The 21,416-nt window shown below is 35.2% G+C and overlaps 1 protein-coding gene across 1 annotated transcript in view; it reads left to right on the forward strand.

The window, feature by feature from the left end:
- WDR27 (WD repeat domain 27) overlaps positions 1–21,416 on the forward strand; it is an 85,670-nt gene that overhangs the window by 45,596 nt on the left and 18,658 nt on the right. Inside the window, exon 23 of the mRNA XM_056488309.1 lies at positions 4,068–4,166. Coding sequence (XP_056344284.1) covers positions 4,068–4,166 — 99 coding nt within the window. The remainder of the gene's footprint in view (positions 1–4,067; positions 4,167–21,416) is intronic.

Consider the following 21,416-nt stretch of genomic DNA (forward strand, 5'->3'; position numbering starts at 1 on the left):
ACACCTAAATATCTAAGATTGGTGGGGCTAGGAATGCAGTATCAGAAAGGCATTTGGCAGTAATTCCATTAGGATAGATTTGTTAGGGTGATGTGCAATGTGCAGGTTGTGTTCTCAGTCACATTCTGTGTGTTTTGCCTAGCAGCTGTTCCATATGTGCATAGTCTTTGTGGCAAAGGTCAGAGGAAAGGGCTTTCCCCTCTCTGTTCTTTCCCAGGGGATGGCTAAGGTGGACTTCTACCAGTAGCTGCTTGTCACGACTTTCCTCTGATCCACTGAATCTGGTTATATAATGTGACAGTTTGGAAAAGTGCTGCATCCCAGCCTAACCTCAGGGTTGCTCAGGGGTGAGAATCATTTCTTGAAAGGTGTAAGGGTTTGAATGCTTTTTAGGCTGAGAAGTGTGACTACAGAACCAAATACACACTTGCTAGATTATAATGAAGCAGCACGACTGTTTCATAGCATTTTTTGAAACAAAGGTATGGGTCAAATGGTTGATTTAGAGACTGTGTGGAAGAGCATAGATTACCAGAATACCTGGGTTTAACAAACTTTGGAGTTTTGTTCAAAAAAATAATGAAATCACATGTATTTTATAGAGTGGAACAGGGACATAAAGATTAAGCCAAAAGTGAATATGCTCCTTCGCAAATTAAACTGAGGACCTGGAATGGAAAATTAATTTTTATTGGATATTTCTGGCAGAGTTCTGTAAGTCACTAGATTATGATGGAAAAATTTCAGCTTCACTAACCATGTCTCTCTGTGATGTGTTCTCTTGGTTAAAAGATGGAGCATGTTTCTTTGTGAAGCAGAGCATTTTCTCTTGATTCTCTCTGTCATTGACTTTGCCTCTTTTTTGTTCCTCCTTCCATTTAAGGGAAGGAAAGTATGCTTGAAGAGAAGTAAAACAACCTATTTTACTAGAACCATGTGTCAGTTGTGCAGAGTCCAGATGACCTATTGTATATACCAAACACATGAATTTTGATTTTATTATCTACAGTACAGTTCTATTCTCTTAGTGTGTTAAAAAAATCTTACATATTTGTCCTGTTTTGGTCGTTACCACAGTTCCAAAGGGCTAGACATACTCAATAGCTATGAGGAATAGGATTTGATTTTAGGATGCAAACACTTGAAACTGTTGTGACATTAATGAAGATTTTGATACTTTGAACCATTTTGACACTGTTGAACCATTTTGGCAAGAGGTCCTGGGGATTTCAGAGGGCTGTTTGGTAAGAATGACTTCTTCCTCTTTTCATAAATACCCTTTCTTTAGTGAGGAGTTTAGGAGCATCCTGTTCTGGAAAGTGCAGTGCATCTTGTAATGCTTTGTGCTCACCTCTTACTCAATGTACTCCTTTCCTTTCTGGAGTTTTTCTGGAATGTGGACTTCTACAGCATCTTATCTCTCATTTTCTTGAGACTTGCATGTTCCAGTTAATTATGTAAGCATGACCTCTCTGGTTTGTTCTGGAGCTATGGTGGTGAAATACAACCTGACTGCAGTCTCTACCCCAGATCCTTGCTGGAGTACAAAGGCCATTTCTAGCACTCTGTTCATGGAAGGAAGACCTGTTGGAAGTCTGGACAACAGGGTTGTGTGATATAGAGTGTGACAAAGCTTGGTATGAACAAGAGAGCACAATGTTAGACATACTGAGATATCTCATAAGTGTCAGCACCTGATAATTTTGGTACTAGTTGACTTATAATGTAGTATCATCAGAATGAAGAATGGGAATTCCCTATGGAGGGAGGGGAATGGATGGATGTGGTGTTACAGACTGTAAAATTAAGGAAGGTACTATTATTTTAGAACTCTGAACCTTCTCTGATTAAGCCAAATAGCTTTGCAATATTTTAACCTGTTTATGATTTGAAATAAATAACCCTAAGTGCCTCTTAATTCTTTTATGTCAATAAAACAACTGGAGGTATTTGCAAGGAGTTTTTCTTCAGTTTTTGTATGGTAACTGCAAAAAACTTGAGCTGTCCTGTGTACAGACATCCTGTGTACATAGTCTTGTACTTTCCTTTAGAGGAAAGAATTTCTTACCTACAGATGCATCAGAATGCTTTCTTTTGTGTCATTCTATCACTTTTATCTTGTTTGGATTCCACTTCTGTTCTGTTCTCTTGTGAGCTGATAATGTTCCAGGTAGCTGTGTTATGGCCATATATTTTTAAACAAACAAATAAAAATTGCTGCTTTTCTACCACTAACAATGACTATTCATTATTATAACAATTTTCTGATGTATTTTAGACCAAGGAGAAAGGTCTTACTTTTTAAAGGAGGATTTGTAATTTAAAAGTATTTGCTGTATCCTTTTTAGAAGGAGACAATGATTTTATCTCATTAATGGAGACACAGCTACTTTCTCAGTGTGGCAATATCTGTGTGTAATGCTACAAAAGATGCAGAGGTTAAAAATGGCCACCTGATTTCTGTCAGTTTTCAGGTACTCCATTTATGCCAGTAGATGGTTTTAATTCCATATCAGGGTCTGTGTCCAGAATATGTGAGTTTTATAAACTGAGTCCAGTTAGGAAGATTTACATTTAGCTTCTTTTTTTTTGCCTCTCAGTGAATGTGGCTGTGAATGGAATATTTGACACTGACAACAATCCAAAGTTTCTTCAGTACTGGTTAGGACTAGACAATCTTTGGTATTGAATGATAATATTTGTTTTCTGAGTGGTGCATTAAAGATTTGTTTTCTGAGTGGTGCATTAAAGATTTTTCAGAACTGGCATTGGTCCATGTATCTTTTTGTAAATTGGGAAAAAAGACTGTTGAGTCCACAAGGTTTTGTGTGTACCTCATAGGTACTTGCTGTCTTCTAGGGGAAGTTCAGCTGCCTTGAGTCTGAATGATCAAACTTATTTTAGGGTACTATCAGCAAAAAACTTCAGTCACAGAGTAATACACTGCTGTAATAGAGTCTATACATAGTTTGGTTTAGTTTATGTCAGGTTGTGTTCTAAATTCCATGTTCATTAATGGCAGAAATTTAGTAAAGATGATGGATCTTTAATATTTTAATTGAAATTTTAGAGTTTGGATTATCATATTTGACTATTTTTTGCATGCTTTAAAATTTATTCTATATTTTTGAGATACAAATTTTATTTATAATGTACCAAATAAGACAACATGTAATGTGTCTTGTATATGCATCGTCTATCCTACAAATAATGACTTTACTACATAAAGAATAGTCTAAAACAATCCCATGTGTCTGCATGTGACTTTCACAAGTGTTTCTTGTGTGGAAAATATATACTACAAGATTTATTTCAAAACTAAATTTTTTTTTTTGTAAAATAATGCTGATTTAATATCACAATATTATCCTTTTCATAGTATCAGCATTCCCATGACTTTTGTGAATTTTGAAGTGCTTTCCTGATGCAGTTTTGCATTGGCAATTTTTCATTATTTGAGGCTGTACCAGTAAAATTTCAATTTTCTTCTTGGAAAGTACTTTTCCCTTTGAGAAACAAAGGCAGGCAGTATACTATTTCTCATTGATGATACCTCCAGCACTTTTATTGTTATTGCATTGTTATTCAATCCTATGCTGTTGAATTAAACACAGCAAAGTCCTGTGCAGAAACTGAAAAAATTTTACTTGACTTTGGAGTTACCTAACTTAGAAAGGTATTAGATTCCACTTCAAAGAAAGGATTTAAATTCCAAAGAACATAATTCAAATACATTTTAAAAGGCTAATTTTTTTCCTTCTTCTTGAAGTACATCTAATGTTTAGTTATTTATTAGGGAAAGAGTGTATTATTCTTTCTAATACTTTTACTTTTTTTCAGTTTGAAAAAATACTTTTGTCAGGTTGAGTGAATTTAAGCATTTGCTAAATGACCCCAGATTATAGAAATAAATTCTAAGATATTGATGACTTTTATAACTGTTTAGCTATGATTAAAATTTTCTAACTTCTCTGTAGACTCTATAATTACTTTTCCTATACTATAACTTAATGCTTCTAGAATGTGGTTTTTTTTAATAGTCAAAATATCAACTCATTGTTTTTTAGGTTTACATATATGAAATGCGTTCAAGTACTTTTTTAAGTAAGCTGGGGAGACACACAGAATCTGTAATCAGTGTCAGTTTCAATCCCTCATCTCCACAGGTAAGCCATTGGATTTTTTTTTTTCCTCTTTGTGATGAAAGCATGTAAAATAACTGTAATTTTATAATTTTAGAGTTACAAAATTGCAAAAAACCCGCCTCACTGTGGTCTTGCTTTTTATTCTGTAGCCTTCTCTTTTATTTGTGTGCCAATGTGCTGTACATCTGTAGGGCTGTTCATCTATTTCCAGCTGTAGTGAGGTTATTGTGCCAATTATAAACTCATGCAAAATTGAATACAGAGAAAAAATGCCCCAATTAAGGGCCTGCTAAGAAGTCTTCTTGGCTGAGAATTCTTCTGAACCTGTGCATATTGAATGTTGGGAAAAGGTATATCCATTTGTAATTACCTGAATAGACTGTTTATTGAGAGAATGTAAGAGAGAAATCAGTAGGGTCAGGGAAATGACAAGGGCCTCAGACATTACTCAAAGGCCTGAAACATTTAAAATCAACATTATTTAAAGTGTGCTGTGTCAGAATATCTTTTAGCAATTTAGATACCTATAGGTGAAAAGTACTTCAAAGTAGTTAGGCATTATGCAGTAACAAATTTTTAGAATCATTACACTACACTAACAGCATTATATTTCTATAGAATGGTTTAATTGTAGTGCAGCAATATATACAAGGATGTTTTTTCCCTAGTTTTATTTTGACACCCAAGCTTCCCTGCAGCTAGTTTATAACGTGAATTCTTTGTATGCTGTTTTAATCCTATGGATTTAGCTTCTTTGTTTTCATGTATTGGATTTGCATTGAAGCTTAAACTTTCTAGTTTTTTTCCTTACTTTAAAGACACAACAATGGGCACTATATATATTTATGTAAGCGTGGACAGTAGCTTCTCTTTACCCCACTGCCTCCTCACCACTGACTATACTTGTTGCTATTAAAGATACTTATGGACTAAATAAAATTCCTTTACTTGTAGAAGCATTGTAACATTTGTATATCTCCTTCCATTTCTAAATATTGATGCTAGCACTTCTGTGATTTTAGAATTTCTGGAAGATTTATTCCTTACATATATATTGTTTGAACTGAGAAATTGCTGATTGCTGTCTTAGGGTGAACATGATGTATTTCTTGTTTTTGGATTCAGCAATACTATATTCAACCAAATGGTGTGGTTTATTAAATTTTGCACCCAAATTAAGAGTAGTGCAAGGTTTAGCACTGAAAATATTTCTGCAAAAATATATATACCATAAGAATAGAGCTGACTGTAGTCTTGCAGTATTCTGATCTGTGGTCCAGGTGCTGGAATGGATTTTGGTGGAAAATGTCTGATTAGAGTTCAATTGTTAAAAGTCTAGAGGCTTAATTACAGTAGTAGTATGAATCAAGACTTGGAAATAACTAAGTTCAGGAAAACCAGTTGTTGATCAAGGGGGCAGAATCCTCAAATGGTGTAAAATAAAGTTTGGCTGTGGCTTCAAGCCAGACTGGTATGAGAGTGTGCCTTGGGGCACAAACCCTTTGATACTGAATTTTATCAAACATCACATAGTCAATTAGGTATTATAGTTAGAGCCAAACCTGAAGTTCAAGAGCCACAAACCCTTTTCTTGAAGAACTCCTTTCTGAGAAACAAGGCCTGTGGTCTTGAACCAGTCTTGAACTCTTCCCATAAATACTGTTTTAGGAAAATATTTTGAAGATGATTTTGTCAGAAACATTTACACTAAAAAGCAAGGAATGTGTAAAACTGCTGCAAATTTACAGATTAAATGTAAATTTGATTAACCAAATAATTCTGCATCATATGCACTCCAAAATGCTTTCTAAGTAATTATTTTTGGGGGAGTTAAAGAAAGAAAAACCAAAACAAAAAAGCCAAAAACCTAGCTGGGTTTTCCAACATAGAATATAGCATGAAAATACATTCCAAGGCACTAGGAGAAGCTGCTAAGCAATGCAATGATAAGCTTGTAGAGTAAAAAAAGAAAAAAAAACACAAAAACCCCACAAATTAATCAGAAAAGAATAATCCCATACCTTGAAAGAAAGGCTTTGTATTAGACAGTCAGATTTTCCAATACTGGAAGATTTTTGTACCTATTGCTATCACTGTTTAGGGATTTAAAATTGACTCTATTCTTGTTTCATCCAATGTTTGAATGAATGCAATTAAGATTTATATTGGGTTCTGAACAGTCACTGCATAAAGCCCCATTGCATTCAAAAGGAAACACTGGCAGGAAAAATAGAAGCAGATGAAAAAAAAAGTGGCTGATGAGTAAAATTCAGACATTATAGCTAAGCTTTCTGCTGTGGAGACATCCAGCCAAAAGTGAGGTGTTCTGTCAGTGCTCCAGTTTAGTTGCTGCTTGCCCAGCACCTGTCCATGAGGTAGCTTATTCCAGCCATTCTTATAAGTCTCAATTGCATAAGTTCTTCCAGAAAAGAGGGAAAAATTCTGGATGGATATGATATTATTAAAGGGGGCATTGTTGCTTTCATCATACAGTACTCTGCAATGATTTATAAAATGATTTCTATGAAATCTGGAGAAGGGGAATAAGTTAGAAAACTGCTTTGACAGAAAATAACACAGAGTTGTTCAACTCTCCTGCTACAAGGGTGGCTGAGCCTGTGGATAACTAGGCTACTAGTGTGACAAAGCAAATAGTCCTGAATTTATTCCAATCCCTGAGAATTCAAGATTAAGAGTTCATCACTGAACATGTATGTCTCTGTTTATAGCAGAAAGATAATTTCTTGTGCAGTTTCTAACAAACTCCAACATTGTTGTGTATCAATATATTAAAATATGAGTTGATGTTGTTTACTGCAAAAAATTGTTTATACCAAAAAGTTAATGCAAGTAAATATGAAAACATATGAAGAAGGATGGCAGATTTTAAAAGAGAAAGAAAGACTCTTCTATAAGCTAGAAAGGACAATATAATTCTGTTAAATCATTGAATAGTCCATGCATTTTAAATGTGTTGCCAGCAAAAAACAGCTGTACACCACATGATCTTAGATAAACATGCTTGCAGAGGCAAGCATCTCAATTCATAGCATATTTGCCATAAAATCTTTATGATGTTTCTTAGAAGGGTAGATGCTTTATTGAATGGCACTGCTAGGCTAAAAGGGCTGGTGTGGAACAATTGGTTACTCTGCTATTCAGTGTGAATTTTGTTTACCAAGCATCTTGACAAGCTTCCCTGTGGACAGGAAAGAGAGAGAATTGGCTGGAAGCAGGAAGGAAAGGCACTAATTGTAGTCATAGGGATAATTTGGAGAACAGACAGCTTCTGGGAAACTTTCAGATAGAGAGTGAAGAGAGAATGATGCAGACTAAGAACTGGAGGAAAAGAACACGTTTGAAGTGAAGTGATGATGTTGGAGAGATGAAGAAAGTGCCTAGAGGGAGGGAGTGAAAGCCCTAAGTAAGAGATGAAAGCTGCAAGGTTAAGAATTATAATTTCTGCACTTCTAGTTAAGCCATTTTTCCTGAAAAATGTAGGAAAAGTGAGATGCCTGTGACCTTTTCAGAGTTGCTAAGAACCAGAGGTTGCTCTTAACAGTTCTGAAAATTGGTGTGATCATTGTCTCAGAAAAAACCCTATCTTTTCAAAGGAAATAAAGGGAAGCTCCAGATGAGATAAACCTCTCTTGCTCCCTCACACACTACACAACTCTCTTTTAGGAGCCAATAATACAATATTGAAAGGGATAAGCAAGTGAGCAATGCTTTTCATGCTCCATGAAGGGGCATGTAGAAAAGTTTTCTGTGAAGTGTACTTTAAGTAGAGCCTCCTCCTCTGTCCGGAGGAGCTGAAGTGAGGAAACTGCCAAACAGGAAGAACTAAAGGATTAATGATTAGGAGTTTGTTCAGCTGTGTTTTTTATAGAGAAATAGAGTTTACAATTTAATTGTCTAATGTAGCACTTCAGGAAGATCTTATTTCTCTTTCTTGAAAAGTGTTGCATTTAACTCACTGAACAGATAATATTCATAGAATGGAATTAAACATTTGCTGATACTAGAAACCATTCTGTAGGAAGTTCCAGTTCTAAAGTTTCTGGGCTTTTTATGTAGAAAAGGTACAAAGTTTCTTCCTCCATTTCAATTAAAATTCAGGCATTTGAATTCCAAGCAGATTCTCCCTTCTTACATAGTCTTTGAAAAATTTAAAGCCAAATTAACTGGCAGTCATGACACAAACGTATAGTGGATGTATAACAAATCAGAGTTCAGCCTTTAAAAATATATTTAGATGAAATACAAGCAAAATGAAGTGTGGAATAAGCTGCAAATGAACTTTTGGAAAAGGGAAAGCTAAGTCTTAGCTAACAGATTAAATATGGAAAGAAAAATGGATTCAACTTCTGTCTTAAATTAAAATAGCAACATAAAATGGTTCCAGCTGACTGATGGAGTATGATATAGCCACACCAAACATCTTGGCCCAGCTCCTGGCTGTATCTGAACTGTGTTCAGCACAAAGGGAGAAAAGCGCGAAGCAGAAATTCTTTAAAGCTGCCTTTTGTGCCTCTCTTCTTCCAGTCCACATCATAAAGTACAGCAGTCTCAGAAATGCTTGATTCTGCACTCCCTAACAGTTTCCCTGTGAGCTGATCTGACAACTGGGGGCACTTTTGCTTTGCCTTCTTGCTTTCAGGGCTGTGCTGTGTGGTGGGGTAGGCAGGGAAAAGTACATGTTGATAAAGGGATCCTGTGCCCCCTTTTCTTATCTCATAGAAATATTCAGCATCTGCAATCACCACTGTTCCTAGCTGCTGTGCTTCTGAAGAGTGGCATTTGAAATATTTAAAAAAGTATGGTAATACATGGATTAAAATGCTGATTTTGTCACCTGAAGGGACTGGTTAATCTATGCTTTTTATAAATCATTCACAATGGATCTGTCTGGAATACTGTAGTTGCTGAGACACTGTGACATGTTTTTTTTTACAGAACTGCAGCTGTATTCTATCCAGCTACTTATTTGCTCACGTAAGAACATTTGTTGAAAGAAATAGATAACTCCCTGCTGGCATATCCTGCCATGCAATGCCATGCTGTACCATATCATACCACACCAGAAACAGACACAAATCTGGGACTTATTCCAACATTTAATGCCTTCATTTCTGCTCCTCTGCTAACATCTGGAGAATCACACAGACTCTGCCACTGCCTTTTTCTTCTGTGACCAGGTAATGAGTGACCAACTCTGTTAATTGCAGAGACAAACTAAATTGCAGAGAAAGAAAAATTACAATTATGAAGATTCTTTAAAAATGTCAATGTAATATGTGTGTGATTCTTTAACATGAATTATAGAATGTCTTGGGATGGAAGGCACATTAAATACAGTCTATTTCCAGTCACTCTGCCATGGACAGTGTTGCCACCCATAAGACCAGGTTGTTCAGGGCCCCATCCAACTTGGTCTTTAACCCTTCTGGGAATGGGGCATCCACAACTTTCCTGGCCAACCCATGCCATTGCTTCACTACACTCTGAGTAAAGTATTTCTTCCAAACATCTAACCTAAATCTCTTTTTTAAACTCCCCCCCTGCCCCCATCCATGTCCTATCACTAAGTGTATAAAGGAACACTCTTCTATAAAACACACTTTAAGTACTAAAAGACCACAATAAAATCTTCCTGGAGCCATTTTTTTCTCCAGGATAAACAACCCTGGCTCTCAGTTTGTCTTGGGAAAGGTGCTCTACTCCTCTGTCTACCCTTCAAATCCACCCTTCAAATCCATGTCTCTCTAGTTGGGAGATAAGGATGTTGTGTGGGCCCTTGTCAAAGGCCTTTCCACAAGCCTAGGCAGATGGCAACAGTCAGATTTCCCTTGGAGACCACTGCAGTCACTCCATCATAGCAGCCTTCAGTCCCTGTGAGGAGCAGCTAAGGACTGTGAGCTTGTCTAGTTTGGAGAAGAGAGGCTGAGCAGTGACCTCATTGCTCTCTACAGCTTCACAAGGAGGGAACATGAAGAGTGAGGTGCTCATCTCTTTTCCCTAGAGTACAGGACATATGGGAATGGCTCAAAGATGCATCCATTAGAGGAGTTTGAAAGTTGACATGATGAAACATTTCTTTACAGAGAGGAGGGTGAAACACTGGAACAGGTCAATGCACCATGCTTTAATATCATGCTTTAATTTTGGGTCAGTCCTGAAATGATCAGGGAATTGGATTAGATGATCCCTGGAGGTCTCTTCCAGTTTAATTCTGTTCTATTTAATTCTAATTCAATCTTTAATTAAAATTTAAATTTGTGTTTTATACTTCCTATCTCATCCTTTCACTAGCAGTATATGCTGAGGAAATCTTTGATATTTCTTCCCAGCCCTGCATTAATAGAAGGGACTGAATGGATAATCATGTTCCAGCCTAGGTGTTGGCTGTGTCCCTTTGTGGGAAGCAGGCATGAACCTTCTGATGGGTGTGAGAGCTGTGGATCATCTTATAGTGATTTGAAGGACTGAACAAATTTCCAAAAAGTGTGTGGCAAGTGTGGTTTTTAAAATATTGTGTTCATCAAGTTCAGCTGGGTTTCCACAGGATGTCGAGCCCCTGCACCTCTGACACTCACCAGGCTCAAAGTGCTCAGTCTGAAGCACTGTGTGCTCCTGAACTAAATGGTTGCAAATGTTTTTGAGGTGAGCAATACCTGTTCATCTCTGTGGATTTTTTCTCTCCTTGTAATCAATTTTAGAAATGCCTGACCTATTTTCTGTGCTAAAACAAGAGAGCTTGAGAATAGCAGTGCTCATCAGAGTAAAGGTCCATTGGCCCAAATGCTGTTCTTCAAAGTGGTGAGCCATCATTGTCTCAAGGAAAGCTTATGAGTTGTGCACGTCTGCTCCTGCCAGGATGCAGGGAGTGTAGGCATCCTACAGCTGGGACTGGCATTCCCTGGAAACTCCAACTACACCATGTCCTGCCAAGGACCCAGGGAAAGAGTCTCAGCTCATCCTGAGCCTGCAGCCCTGTCTGATGCTGTAGGTGTGTCCAATTCTGATCAATTCTGGGACCTGCACTGCAGATAGCCCCTCAAACTAGGTCACAGCTTCTTAGGCATAACTCCAGGCATAATATAGCATAATTATTCAATTTTATTCTCTTTCCTGTTCTCACCATGAGTTGAATAAAGATGAGACTCTCATTTGCCTGAAATGCCAGGGGTTTTCAGCTCCAAAACCACTTTTAAAGACACATCACAAAGATTACAAGTAGAAACAGAACTTTTATTTATTTTCTTTTGTGTTTCTGTATCTGCTTCAGAGCCAATGCTCACAAGAATTAAAACTGTCTCACAGTCTTCAGATGATTCAAGTTTTCTTAAAATGAATGCAGATTTGTCAAATCTTATCATTTAGTGGTCTTTTTCTGAATCCCAATAATGTGTTAAAATCTATTTATTCATTATTACAGATTACTGAGTACAACTTTATTTAAGATAAAAATTATTTTACAAGCCAATTTTTTCTTGGCATGACTCTGTAGGCTTTGCTCTCATGAGGTCTCTATCTTGTGTTTTTCTAAGCAAAGGAATTATTTTTGTATCAAAAATGCATAAAGAAGATAGGGCTATCTTTTTATCTAGAATTTTTGGGACAAAGTGAAGCCTTTTGCTTATTAACAAGTTGAGTCTCGAGCATCCATTTAGAAAATCACTTGACTTGCTCAAGGGGAATGCAATTGCTCTGGTGCAGAGACTTTGAGAAATAATGAGGATAGCTAAATTTTAAAGAAATATCTGGAATTGTTCTCTACCCATATTTGTCTGAATAGGTGTATATATTTGCCATCTATGTGTACCATATCCAGTCTACCTAGACACATTAAAAATGCACTTAAAATTAATTAAAGAAGCACTTTTTTAATAAAGTGTGAAAGCTGTGAAATTGTACATTGAATTAATAGTGCTATGAATTTTTGTTTTTTAGAAATTGACTTTTTTACTTCTCCAGACATTTGACTAGAGAAAATTTTATTTTATTTCTGTAATAAAAAAAGGTTTTATAGTATGGTGTTTTCTTTACTTTCAGATTTAACAATTTAATTAAATATGAAATTTTGAAACAAGTGGAAAATACAATTACTTTGTTGTGCAACTTTTACTAACACAGGTCCTAAAAACTGACTAGTGAAATACGAATCCTTTTTCTCACTGCAACGCCAAGATAAATTTCTGGCAAAGGTTTTTTATTAGTGTATCCAAAAGCAGAGAGAATGCTCATTGTTTTAAATCTAAAGTTATAAATTTGTATATTCAGCAGAAATAGATTTTTCCCCCCTTGCTTACAGTCCAGACAGAATCATGTATGGTCTCCCAGTATATATTCAGAACTCATGGCCATAAATTCAACCTAATTTGTTAGGAATAGACCTTGCATTGTAATTAGGGGATAGACCTATACGGTCTGGCATACTGAAGGCAGTGAAAAATTATATATAATATTAAACCTTCTATTTTAAGCAAGGGATTCCTTGTACAAATGCTGATCATGTGTAGGCAGTTTGAGTCCATTAGCCTTTATTAGCTCTGTCTCAGCAATTGGCCTGCAAAGGTACCAGTTGATCTTCACTGGTTTAAAATAGATCATGCTGAAATGTAACATGTGCCATTGCAGGATGAGATGATGCTTTTTACAATGAAAATTCTAGGTTTGAGGTGGCATGATGAGTGTAGGATAGGAGCCTTTGTAGAGCAGAGTAATTGAAATTTAATTACCCACTTTGAATTTGGACAGAACACTGAGGGTGAGAAGCCTGTAGTAGTTAAAAGCAACATCTGATTCTAGTTATCAGATTTTAGCTAAACTTATTAAATAATAAGAAATACAAAAGAATTTTTCAAATAAGTGTATGATGCCAAATATAATAAATAGTATTATAATTAAAAAAAAAGAGGAAAGAGAAATTGGAGAGCTATCATTCTAAGAAAAGGCGTGTAGCAAGATTACAGTTTATACAAAGAGTATGACATTTATGTTACCCTTTCAAGGGTACATATTTCTGTTAGAATTCCTTAGGAGTAATACACAGAACCATCAGGCAAATCTTGAGAACTTCCAAGAAGATGTACTGCAAACTAAAATTCAGACTATGCATGGCAGTAACTGGAGCACATAACGTTTTCTCCTGTGATTCCAAATAGAAGTTGAATTCTTTCCATTCTATTTTCATGGCTGTTTTAATATGGAGTTTGATACAAAATTGAGAATTTTTCTCATTTTGTTTGAGAAGCAGTCCAAAAGTCTATAGGAATACATCAGTTATAACAATAGATTCCTATAAACGCCTGCCATGCCAAAAAATAATAGTTGCAAAAGAAGTGTTGCAAAATCCTTTTTCCATAGGGCCATTTTAGAGAAATATCTGTAGTACTCATCTTAAGGTTAAAAAAGTACCTAATGAAGGACACTCAAGCTGTAGTTCATTACAGAGTTCATAAGGATTTCTGAAATCCCTTATTTACCTTGCAGAATACTGTTTTTAGTGTGAAATATGAACATGGACTACCTTTTATTTTGCTTGTAATCTAGATGTGATCTGAAAGTTTTGGGTGAGTTCCAGCTAGCATCTGAAATGTTGGCATTTCCTCTGAAATGAAGGTTTTTCCAACAATAGCTTATGTAAGCAGCTATGATACTGAAAGAAGTGTTTTTCACTTCAAGCTCCTTCTCTTTCCAAACTTCAGACTTACTTTATATTTGAAGGTTGGAACAAATTCTGTCCATGAATGACTCAACTTCAAAATGTTTTGTTTGCACTGCAGAATATGATACACTCTCCATTGGGAAGCTGCTAGCCTGGCATGTTTAGCTAGTTTTCCTGCTGACTTACCAAGTGTTATGCAAGCATTGCTATCCCATGACTTGAACAGCTCCTGTTACTTTTTCTTTAAATATGGACTCAGAGTTTCAAAAAGTCTTATAAATAATAAGGTCCTTCAGGGAAATTAAATGCAATATTTCAAGATACAAAGGTTTATATGAAATACATATGATTCTATTTTTTCTTCAAGTGTGAGTTATATGCCTTTATTATTTTCAAACAGAATATCCTTTTCTCTTGAAAATATTTAAATATGCAATATGTCATTTAAGATAATAGTTTGTCTTTTGAATTTGCTATCTGACAAATATTTTCCAGAAAAAGGTAGATTACCCAGCAATAAAATGAACATTATTTCTGTAGACATATAGATATAGGGTGAAATAATGAATGAACAAAATATATTTTGAGTCCCAGGCTGTATTATCCAGCCACATATAGACATTGCAAATCTCAGCCTCAGAGGAAAATAAAACCTTTATGAAAGGGAAGCAGTGCTGGATTAATAAAACCCCTTGTTGTCTAAGTCATGTTGCATATTATGGAACTGTGTGTGCATTAGGTTGGCTAAAATCTTACCCATATGTTATTTTAAAAGGAAAAAATAATTATTAAACTTCAAGGAAAATATGCTTAATATGTAACCAATATATTAAAATTGACCAATGTAAATGGAGGTTTGTACAGTGAAATGAGTCATATTATCTCCTGTTTGCATGTCAGGTAATACAATTAGCTAGAGCTAGCCTAGAGCTAGCATTTCTGGCTTCTTTAAGAAGGAAATGCAAACAATAGAGAATGTGGTGGAGTCTGAAGGAAGAGAGGCTGTTCTCCAGAAGCAAGTTAAAGAAAACAAACATTAATATATTTATTAAATTACACAGTTAAGACTTATGCTAAAAGAGGAAGAGTTTTTTTGTTAACCTGTTATGCTACGTGGGAAATTCTAAAGAAGACAGAGATTTTTATTTATTTCAATGAAAAATTTTGTAAACAAACTGTATGATATCAGATTTGAAATCCATTTGATTGACATCAGTACAGCTGGCCAGCCTATCATAGCTGAAGTGAAAAACTGTCATAGTTTTAAAAGTCTGACTTCTGTAAGCACTTCCTGTTCCATTGAGTTATGGGAGTTTTAATGTGCAATGCTTTCAAAGAAGTGGTGCCAATAAGTAGAGTATAAAAACAGTATTGAAAATCACTTACTTTAATTTAGTGGGAAATTTTATATTAGATGGCAAAGTGCCTTTCAACTATGCCTTTATTTCTGACATGATATGATTTGTTAAATGTTTGCTATTTTGTGCCTGATGGACACAAAGTATGGTCTTACAGTTCAAAAGGAGAACAAATGAGAGGGTCCATCAGTTATAGTCAAGATGTAGAATGAAGGGCTTCCTAAGAGCTAAATTTAAGTTACAGGTCATTAATGAATGATATTCAAACCATGTTCAATGTGCATCCTTTCATTTTCATTTCCATCATCCTTCTTAAATTACAGATTTCTAGATTTAAGAATTGGAAAGATCTGAAAGCAAAAATAAATTCTGCTATGTTTAAGAGAATAGAAAAGTGGCTGAGATTTATACAATAGTTGGTGGGAGTAATATTCTATGGGAGTGTAGCTGGACCATACAGCAATGTTCATGACAGAGATGCTCAAAAAACAACAGTAGCTCTTTATTAATAGTGATATTGGAGTCTGGAAATGTAAGTAGATTTCAAAAACATGCAGCCTATATTAATGAATCAGAAATTTTTGTACTTTTACAGGCTTTCATACATAAAGAGTGTAAGGTATCTGTGACAAATACTGGCTTATGGACTAAATAGCAGGATATAAAAACACTCAAGTGATTTAGGCTTCTAGCTTACAAATCCTTTTTGAGGATGGAATTGGAAGCTGCTCTTAAGTCAGTTATTTAGTTACCATCTATTCATTTGTTAGATTTTTAATTCAGTATTCGAGCTTTTAGTCCTTTAAGTCAACTCATGGAGACTTTCTGTTGTTGAATGGCCTAAGTCACATTCCTCAAGCAAACCCACAATGGGTGGTCATAATACATTGGCAGTCTGGGAGAGTCCAATAACAAATAGCTCCTAAAGAGGATGTATGGGTGGTCCAAGAGTTTCCTGGGAGGGACAGTTTCAGAAAAGCACTGTGGCTTGAATGAGTGTAATGATCTCTGTTTCTAGGTGTGTTTGTTTAACTATGCTAACCATGGCTAACCTTGTAACAGATACTCATTAGGGAAAGAGACATTTTAGAAAATGAAGATACTGCATGCATATTAACTCCACATGAAGCAGTCTCTCAGGTCTCAGTCTCATTTTTAGGCATACTCTGGTAAACTGGTTTTTATATTTTGGTGAAGAAAATCAGAGTTTACTCAGTTTATAATTATGGAGGCAGATATGGCTCCTGGATTGTGATAAAGTAGTGAAAGATAAGAATACTTGATTACACATCTTGCAATATCTTTAAAAATAAATAAACTCTTTACATTAATTGGTATAGTTACATTCTTCTGAAAGAACACGGTTTTGTTTCACAACACTATATACAGTTGCATCCTTGTGATGCACTATTGCCAGACCACAGAATTTTTCCAAACCTTGAAGCTGAAAGAAATTTGTGTGCCAGAATGCTGTGGGAAATGTTGATTTGAATTATATTTTTCTAATATGGAGGTGAATAATTTTGGTTACCTAGTTATAAGAGCAGAGTTTCTTTTTGTTGACTCTTTCTAAACAATGACACTTCCAGTAGTACAGCTACTTTGTTTCTATTGCTGATGATTTCAATGTCTTCCATGCATTCCTCACATGTCAATGCACTTATCTGTTTTAGTGGTTTATATTAATATATTTATGTCAGACATGGCAAATTGAAATCTAGCCATGACAAACCAGCAAAGTAGCCATTTTTTTTTTTTTTTCCTTGTCATTAGTCTGGCTACTATATGTTTATTCATTAGATACAGTCTAATGTCTTTCTTTTTATAAAATTAAAATCCTGCAATAACAAAAAGTTTGTTTTAAGTGGAAACAAATGAAGGAGAAAACAGAAAAAGTATGTTGCTATAAACAGCTATTAGGGCTGAATCATACTAGAGTTTTGTGGATGTTTTCATTTTAGACAGTCATTTGTTTACTAATTTCAGACTTTTTTTCCTTTTTGGACAAATTATTAGCACATGTTTTCTCAACTCTCAATAAAGTGTTTTCACATTTTTTTTAAGTAAAAACTGAGCAAAAATACATTCTTTGCACTTTTTGTGTGCTTGCTTATCTGTCTTGAAAATAATTCCAGTTACATGAAATAGCTTCTACAGTCATAGCAAGGATCTAGTGTTTTCTTGAAGTATATTTCATTGGTTTATCAGAAGATGCTGTTGCAGTTCTCTACTGCAACACAAGAGTCTACACTGCTCAATTTTTTTGGGGAGAGGGAAAAAGAGATCACATAGAAATAAACAAGAAAGTACACTGCATTAGTATTGGTTAATTCTGACACACAAACTGGCCTGAAAAGCAGTTAGGCGTGAGGTATTGATAATTTTAGGTTAGTTATGCAAGAATACAAACCAGTCCATTTAGTTATTGAAATCTGTAACATGCCTCTTTTTTTTCTTATACCCCTACTTCCCTAACAATATGAGACTAGAGATGGACTACTGAAGTCTTTCTTTTAGCTGCAATTAGAGTTCTTTTCTTTTTTTTGGTAATTTGCTGTTTAGAAAACAGTAGTTGTAGTTGATGAGACTACAAAACTGAAAGGTTGTTTCTACATCAACATTGATCATTGAATTTGCAACTTAAATTTGACAGCATATTTGAATTTATTGCAAGTTTGCTTGATAAAGAATTCAGAAAAATCAGCTCTTCATTTCAGAATGCATAATGTCAATCTGATGCCAATTATTACCTGACAGCAGATTGATTTCACAATTGATTTCTTGGATGGTATATTAGTGTTGATGAAAGAGTAAATTACTCCTTTTTTATTTTGAATTCACATCGTTGTTGTGTGGTACATGAATAAGTAAGACTTTCTGTATGTGCACCACACTTGTAGAGATCATCAGAAAAATCTATAATTTGCCATCTTACTCTGAAGAAAGCTTCAGGTCTAACTAGATTTCACTACCTTGAACCACTTGTGCTTGCCACTATAATCTGCTTATATTGTGATGCTATAAACATTGTCACTTGTCACTGAAGACTTATTTCCTCATGCTATTAAAGAAATGCAGATATTTTATGAGAGTTAATTAACTTCTCCAGCAAAATAAAACCCTTTTTTGCTGATGGATAATGGCAAAGAAGTCTTTAGTGGAATTGAAGTAAATGGAAGCAAATTAATGACCTTTTGTGCTTACACATGTTTGAGTATTTCCAAATGAGAGTCAAATTAGGCAGCAATCTCTTCCTCTCAGTACAGCTGAAAAAATATTTTTTATACAGCTAGATCTGATACCATGTGTGGATAATTAAATCTGTGGAACTGTTGACAGCCCTTTTTGATTTCCATGTGTCCTTATCCAAGCTGTCCCGTTGTATTTTCAAGGAGTTTGTTATTAGTAAGTGGCTCAGCTGGACAGTACGTAACACTACTTTGCTTTGGAAATCCAGAATGATGAAATGTCATTTTTGGCTTACTTTTGCAAGTCGATGCAAATGCTACCAAATACAATTTGAAAAGAAAGTGTATATTGGCTTAGTTAACAATACAGCTCCTGATTATAACTGTCCATACTGAAAATCACTCACCAGTGATCAAAGGTACAATATTGTAACTCTTTCAAGGACTGTTGATGACATCTGCCAGCTCAGTAGTAGGTTTGTAAAAGATTTCATGCAAACGGATATTTCAGAAAGTGAAATATTTGCAGAGTAGCTCATGTGTCTCTGTCTCATATTAATGGACCGTGGATGCTGAGGATGAATAACGAGTGATAGCCTGATGTTATCAGCACCTCTCATTTTGATCCTTGCCTTATATCAAGTAACAACAATCATAAAAGTATTTGCAGCAATACCAAACTGTTACTTCCATCTTTGCTGGTTTGTTTTTAATGAGTTTCTATGCAGAAATTATGATAATGGAAAACTTTCAAGTCTGCAACTTTCTTAAGAAATCGTTACTTGTCAAGTGTTGCACGCTTGTCAAAATTACTGACAGGGCACTGATGTTGTCAGAAATACAGCCACCATCTAGGCTTCTGCATAGCTTTGGATCTGTAAGGATACTGCATGAAAACTGTGCATAGAAGGAAACAGCACGAAAACTGTGCATGGTGCTGAGTCAGAAGTGGAGCAGGATGGAAGTGGGAAGGATGGATGACAGTGAATTGAATGTAGGTAAGAAAGATGTAGCAAGGGAAAGAAACCACAAGAACCCATGAGAAAATAAAATGGACAGAATTGTCTATATTCACTGAATTCTAGACATTTGTTAAGGATGTATTTCTTTTGGACAAGCACTAGGGAATTTTCTAAACCTCCAGGAGATGAGCCAGAGTTTGCAACAAGGTAAGAATATATACATTTTTTAAAAAATTACTTCATGAGCGTTCAGCTGTGCTTGTCACAGCACTCAGAGATTGCTTAACTGCACTTGTTATAGATTGTTTCTTGCTATGGAGTAATTCTGTGGTCGATATGTAGGCAATTGAGAGTATTGGAATTTCACATCTGTCCCACACTCAGCATGCCCAAAGCTAAATCTTCACATTCCAAAGGACCATAATCTGTGTTTCACATTAATGATTTTTATTGAATGCTCATTTTGGGCTATTTTTTGAAGACATGCAAGCAATATTATTGTTGCTGATGTAATATGGTCCTTTTTTTTTTTAAATTAGAGGTTATATAAAGACTATAAGTTATATATAACTGCATATGTTATATATTAAATGTTTTGAAAATAGTAAACCTTTTCAATTTTAAGAACTGTATTATTAAACAATAGTATTTGTTTCTTTAAATTTTAAAATCACAGTTATTTTCCTCTCCTTTCCTCCAATTGATTCTTCTTTATGTTGCTCAAAGTAAATATGTAAGAATTTCTCTGTCTATAAGTCTGTATGGAGGCTTTGGTCATTCTGTGAAAAAACTTTATCAAACATGGGCATTTTATCTTAATAACTTTCAAGATTTAATACTTTTGAAGACTAACAGCATACCTTACATTCTCTTACTAACCTGAAAGGTAACCAAAAAGATTATTACAATTACATTTATAAACTCCTTGGACATAACTTTCTTTGGCACTCGAGCGTCATCTTTTTGGTTTTCCCATGATACAAATTAATTTAATTTTGAATATCAAATTTATATCCATGCAAGTAAAAATACATTGATGTAGCACTAATTAATACTTGGCACCATTCCACAACTGTTTCGTTTATTTGGATGTAAGGGCTGGCTAAGGAATTATTTATTGCATTTATGTCTGACACAAATGAGTTGTGCTCTGTAAGCAAGATGCTCAAAGCTTGATGCAGGAACAAACTTTGGAAATTTGGTAGTGAAAAGTATCAAGTTTGTAGTGAAAATAAGGAAGGGAAGATTGTGCATAGTCACAATTTCATTTTGAATCGAGGGGTGACAATGGTGAAAAAAGGAATGATAAAATCAATTAACCAGATGAGGTAAAAGGACATGGTTGCAATGAGTCCTAGACCTAGATAAATCTTTTATCTATTTAAAATAATGTGGAAGACCATATCTTTGAGATCCTAAGCAGAAAAATTGTAGGACTAGCACATAACCTAGAGGTGACAATGTAGAAGGAAAGTTAATTTGCAGATGATCTCCAATTTACCTGTTCCAGTGACAAGTTACTGTCTACAATGATGGAGAAGGTTTGTTAGCAAAAATTGCAGTGAAAGAGAAATAAGGATCCTTGTTCAAATCTTGGAGTAGAAATAATGGTGAATCATTAGACTGACATGGAGATTGGTCTGGAAGAGAAGTTTAGCTGTGAGTTCTGCTTAGAGAAATACAGAAAAATAGCAGCTTGACATTATCTGAAATTAATATGTAAGTGGGGAAAAGAGAAAAATAAGAATAGACTCCTGTGAAATGTTGTTGAGGAACTTACTGGGAGACAAGAATGCTCTTTTGAGGGACTGATAAAAGATAATCACAATAGAAAAGAAACTTGGAATCCAAGAGAGATCTAAATTCCAGGAAAAGCATTATCAGCTGTATTGAAGGTAGTTTGATAGTTGGAAGCAAGTACAGTTGACACATTTATTGTCAGTTATGTCTAGGAACAGATCATTGGAAAGAATATCAGGAAGCATTTCAGTGAAATTCAAGGGTAAAAGGTATGTTAGACAAGAGGACTGCAAAAAAACCTCACCAAACCTGACTGCAAACAGTTCATGCTTTGTTGTTAAGTAAATGAGAGA

The sequence above is a fragment of the Oenanthe melanoleuca genome, chromosome 3 (assembly GCF_029582105.1).
Source record: "Oenanthe melanoleuca isolate GR-GAL-2019-014 chromosome 3, OMel1.0, whole genome shotgun sequence".
In the NCBI taxonomy this organism is placed as follows: domain Eukaryota; kingdom Metazoa; phylum Chordata; class Aves; order Passeriformes; family Muscicapidae; genus Oenanthe; species Oenanthe melanoleuca.